This window comes from Vicia villosa, unplaced genomic scaffold (assembly GCF_029867415.1).
Source record: "Vicia villosa cultivar HV-30 ecotype Madison, WI unplaced genomic scaffold, Vvil1.0 ctg.001245F_1_1, whole genome shotgun sequence".
Taxonomy (NCBI): Eukaryota; Viridiplantae; Streptophyta; class Magnoliopsida; order Fabales; family Fabaceae; genus Vicia; species Vicia villosa.
Window position 1 is genome coordinate 595,127 of NW_026705548.1, and position 5,346 is coordinate 600,472.

A 5,346-nucleotide genomic window follows, 5' to 3' on the forward strand; every position below is an offset into this window, starting at 1 on the left:
ATTCTCCATATTTAGAAACCAATCAAATATCTTAAAAACAGAAACAATCTCTTATCCCTAAATCAAGCGCCACATAACATTGCATAGTATTCCAAAATATATTGCACATGTACATAAAACCGACTTCAACAGATCCAGTTGTAACTTTAACAAATGCGATATCAAATGGACCCTGCATAGGACATCTTTCTCGACATGTCTTCTTCAATTGAAGATGAATAGAACATCTTGTTCAACATGTTCCCATATTTTAGTTTTACCAAATATAATGTCAATCATAACACAAAGAATTAACAATAATTATAACAAAAAAGTATTCAAACAATCTCAAACATTCATATGATCCAACATAGTACAGTTATGTCATCTCTAAATACCTAATAAAAAATTGCTTAGCTGCTCACAGTGAAATTAACTATTATTTATATTTGATAAGAAGGAATCCTGAAAACCAATGTAAAATAAGCTCTCCAGTGGTTTCAATGTTGTCTGAAATCAATGTTAAATGCTCTAATATTATAATAAACTTTGTGTTTATTCCTTCATTTTGATGAAGAATATTATAATAAACTTGTGTTTATTCCTTCATTTTCAAAATTTTAATCAACTCGTTGAGCTTTCAAAGGACTTATTTCCTAGATTTTTCTTGAAAATCACAAACACTACTATATCTCGATTTAAGGATTATATCAGGTTTCTGATCCCAATTCTTAACTTTTAGATATTTTTTAGATACTAAAGTTCTAACTTATCCACCAAGGTTTCCAATGGTTGAGCACCATATATAAAGATAACCTTCATATTTATGTTTGTGTTCATTCTCTCTTGCTTTATACTTGGAGATACTTCATAAATCATTTAAAGAGTGTCTCACACTCCCTTAGAGGAATCTTATGTAAAAACACAATAAAATATCTTGGAACTTAAAGAATTTATCAAAAGGTGTTTGAATTTAAAACAAAGTTTGACTTTTCTCAGATCCTCTTCAGTCCAATCAAAATTAGGTTTATTTAATACCTCATTATTAAATGAGAAGGTAAGAATAAACAAATCATTGATTAAAATATCCAATATTTCAAAATATTTAGCTTTGGTAAATGTTTCAAATCTTGTGTTCTATAAGTCAAACCTATCACAATCAAATAGCGGAGGTGTATTCATGAAAAGACCATTGTTAAAAGGTGAAGTGTTTGTAGTCATCATCTTCCTTCTAAAGCGATTAGTCTTTAAATAAGAGTTAGGCTCTGATACCGCATCTTGGACATGAGACTCCAAACACTAAAGGAGGGAGGTGAATTGTGTGACTTTGAAAATTTATTTCCAAAACAAAATCTTTTACAAAGATAATGTTTAAAAATCTTTTATAAAACAAACAGAGTAAAAGCATCAGAGATAAGAAAAGAAATTACAGCAAAAATGAATGACTAAAAAGTAAAGAGTTAAAGGATGGGAGAAAATTAATTGAGTTATAGAGATTTAGTCTAATTAAGTGACCTATTACTTTCCCCAAAAATTCCTTCTTAAGAGTTTCCACTATGATGTGAGATTTTGACAGAATTTTCCCACAGTCCTCTTTATATAAGGATTGAAGTTTTTCAATGGCTAACTTCCCATCCAATATAGATTTTTAACTACTGAGACCTCCACAGTCAACTGTGAGCTTTTAATAACAAGCTAAGCTCACAGACCGACTAAAGTTTTAACTACAAAGACCTTTTCAACCAAACAAAGGCTTTATTTGGTTTACCTGAACAACCAAACAAGAAATTTTCAATTGTTTTAGCTCACGAAAAAAACAAAATTTCTCCTAATTAGAATTTACACTTTTGCCCCTACACAATACTACCTCACAAATATGAAGATTTCACTCAAAAAAACACTAAGGCAAATGTGAGAAAATAAAAAAGAAAGAAAGAGGGGAGTGAGAGAAATATATCTCAAATATGTTTTTTGCTGTATGAGAAATGAATAAGGAATCATCTATTTATAGGACGAAAGGTGGCTCAAATATGAAAAATAATCCATGGGATTTTAAAGTCTAATAATCAATGCTGCAAGTTTAATAATCGATTGTAAGATACAAAAATAAAAGGTTTTAAAAAGAGTCATTGCTTAGTCAATTACTAACCCTAATAGTTGATTATGAGGCGTTACAAAAGGTAAAAATTAATTATGCATCAGTAATAATTGATTATACAATGTAAAAAGCCCTCATAAAGAACTTTGAGTTCGTAGCTAATTAGCTAGACACAAAAATGTTTTATGTTGATTTTCATAAAAGAAGACAGGCTTTGGAAAGGGTCGTAAATGTATGATTTGCCTTAGTAAAGTCGAGAGTTAGTCTTTTATCCTTACTAACACTAATAACTTGACACCGACTCGACAAGCTTTCACATTTCCCATCTTTCACAACTCTGAAGCTTGTGGAACAACTTGTGTAACTCTTGTTCAATAACATGAGAATTTGAGAGTTGTGACTTCCATATTGATGGTTCAAGAGAAACAACTGTTGTAGGTTTTGAATTTTGGCTACTTCTTTAACATTGTGTACGAAGAGAGGATACAATTGAATCTCGAGTCGGGAATGGTTCCCATAGAATGATTTTCTTGGAAATCATATGAATTAATCACTTTAACTGAACAACTACCCTGCCCAGGTTTTGATTAAGGGTTTCAATTTCGTTCGGAAAGAAAACACCTACTTCTAAGGCTCAAATGGGTTAACGAGTGATTATCATCCTTATATCTCCAGTGTCTAGGGATTTGAAAAAATGCCTGTACATCATCAACAAAGTTTTATTTGAAAGCACACTGATGCAAATTGGGTATTTCGTTTATCGTCATCCTCCCTCCAATCTTTGCTTACAAAATCTGATAAAGGAAATGAAGTGGAAAAAGCAATTTTTTTTTTGTATTTTTGAATTTGTGTAAGTGATACGAAAATAAAACAAGATGACACGTTATGATTGGTTCAAAACAAAATGCAATGCTCATTTCATTAAAATTACGATTAAGGATTACAGAATTCAAATGCGACAAAACACAGTACAAACAAGGAAAATTAAGAAATGAAAGGACAAAGGCCTAGTAACTATCAGCAGCAAGGATGAGCTTTCCCGTCTGATATCTGGCTTTAGGAGCATCCCTTGTGTTTCAGCACTCACCGGGGTAGAGGATTGGTGACCACATTCGGATTAACATCTCGAAAGGTGAGCATCTTGCTCTCGATCAGGTCTTGAACCTTCTCCTTCAGAACCCAACAGTCTTCAATGGAATGACCAACTACTCCACTATGAAAAGCACACTTAGCATTCGGATTATATCCTTTGGAGAATGGTGGTGTTGGAGCCTTAGTTGGCCTAGGAGCTACCAGCGACTTATGGACGAGTGCAGGCCATAATTCAGTGTAAGTCATTGGAATTGGGTCGATGCGACGAGGCTCCTTTGGTGGATCTTTCTGAGGCCTATTCTGATTCTGTTGAGCGTTTTGAGGAGCGCTCTGTGAAGCATTCTGATGGGAAGCAGTCCATGGTTGTTGATGCGATGGCATTGGGAAGTACGGTTGTTGATGTTGAGTAGCTGCGACATGCGGATACTGATAATAAGGCATGAATGGCGCTTGTGGATAAGTTGGGACTTGGTAGGGTTGTGGATTCTGAGTTCCTTCACCACTAGTCACAACAGCATTAGCTTCACCTTCCTTTTTTCTATGGAAGTTTCCAGGGAATCTCTTTGCTTGGTTGTTGTTGGATGATTCAGCAGCGTTGGCAATCTTGCCACTTTTCAAACCTTCTTCGACCCTTTCTCCAATGGTGACCAGGTCAGCAAAACTAGAAGAGACACTTCCAATCATTTTCTCATAGAACACTGGCTGCAAGGTATCCATAAACATACCAGTAAGCTCTTTCTCAGCAAGAGGAGGTTCCACTTGAGCAGCTAGTTCTCTCCAGCGTTGGGCATACCCTTTGAAAGTTTCCCTATCTCTCATGGTCATAGTCTGAAGTTGTCTGCGATCAGGGGCTAAGTCCATGTTGTACTTGTATTGTTTCAGGAAAGCTTCACCTAAGTCTCTCCATGTTTGGATATGCTCCCTCTTCAAACTCATGTACCATTTCAGAGAAGCTCCAGCCAAGCTATCTTGAAAGATGTGAACGAACAATTTGTCATTGTTGGCATAGGCAGCCATCTTGCGAAAGTACATAGTCAGATGATCTTTAGGGCAAGTGTGCCCCTTGTATTTCTCGAACTCAGGGACTTTGAACTTTGCAGGCACAGTCAAGTCAGAAACCAAGCAGAGGTTCATGGTATCAAATCCAAAGATGTCATTTCCTTCAACGACTTTCAATCTTTTCTCGAGGACATTGTACTTTTCTTTCACCTTTTCCACCTCGTGGTTGTGTTCTTGATCACCACGATCGGAATCATCAACATGATAGACAAAAGGAGGAGGCTGAACAGTAGTGTGAACAATCGGAGGCTGTTCAGCAATGACTGGTATTGGTGCAATCTGTTGCGCAGAAAGTCCTACTCCCAAAGTATTCGCGAATGGGGGAGTGTAACCAGGTGGTAAACCAAATTCTGGCCATGTAGAAGGTGGCCTTTGAACAGTAATGGGATCCTCAACAGCTTCGGAGACTTCAGCTATGACAGTTGTTTGGGGTTCAGCATCCCTAGCTATTAGTACTTGCATCATCTCAGTGAGCTTGGTGATGCTTCCCTTCAACTCATCGATTTCCATCCTAACTTCCATGTTGTGTTGCTCTTGGTCAGCCATTCTTCTTCGGGAAACACTACGTGTCTGATAGGGATGTCGGGGAATCAGCTTGCCTTGTTAACTGTTGGCAGAAGACAGGTATGAATACTGGATTTTGGGAAATGCATGTTTAATGAATGCGAATGCGTGATGGTTTTTTTTATGCAAGAGTGATTCTTATGAGATGCAATGGCATACGTACATCATGGAATGCAACACAATGCTATTAAATGGATGGATGTAATCTGGGAAAAAACACAACCTAATGAGGAAGGCTCCTTATGATGGGATAGTTCAAAGTTCTTTACCCAAAGATCCCCTCACATGATGGCTCTAAGATTTTTTGATAGTAGAGATGTCTACATCACCATAGTTGGAACGGGTTCTAAAGGTCCTTGGAGTTAACGACGAAATCAGATTTTCTTCATGCGATGGGCTAGCCATCTTATGAAAAATTTCATGAATAAGTCTCCTCCAAGTGGGGTTTTCGTATTAGCCATTCAAGGTGTTCACCTTGGGGACTAACACTACACAACCACCTCCTAACTTATGTTTCTCTCTTGTTTTTCCAAGCTCGGGTTGAGAGCTTCACT

The 5,346-nt window shown here is 36.5% G+C and overlaps 1 protein-coding gene across 1 annotated transcript; it reads right to left on the reverse strand.

The window, feature by feature from the left end:
• Window positions 1-3,160: 3,160 nt before the first annotated feature.
• LOC131634175 (uncharacterized) lies at window positions 3,161-4,774 on the reverse strand. Its single transcript, XM_058904831.1, has one exon. The coding sequence runs from the start codon at window positions 4,772-4,774 to the stop codon at window positions 3,161-3,163; it is 1,614 nt and encodes a 537-aa protein (XP_058760814.1).
• Window positions 4,775-5,346: the final 572 nt, after the last annotated feature.

What these genes read in the sequence shown, in the direction of transcription:
- LOC131634175 (XM_058904831.1), bottom strand. Translation starts at nt 4,774, where the DNA reads ATGGCTGACCAAGAGCAACACAACATGGAAGTTAGGATGGAAATCGAT.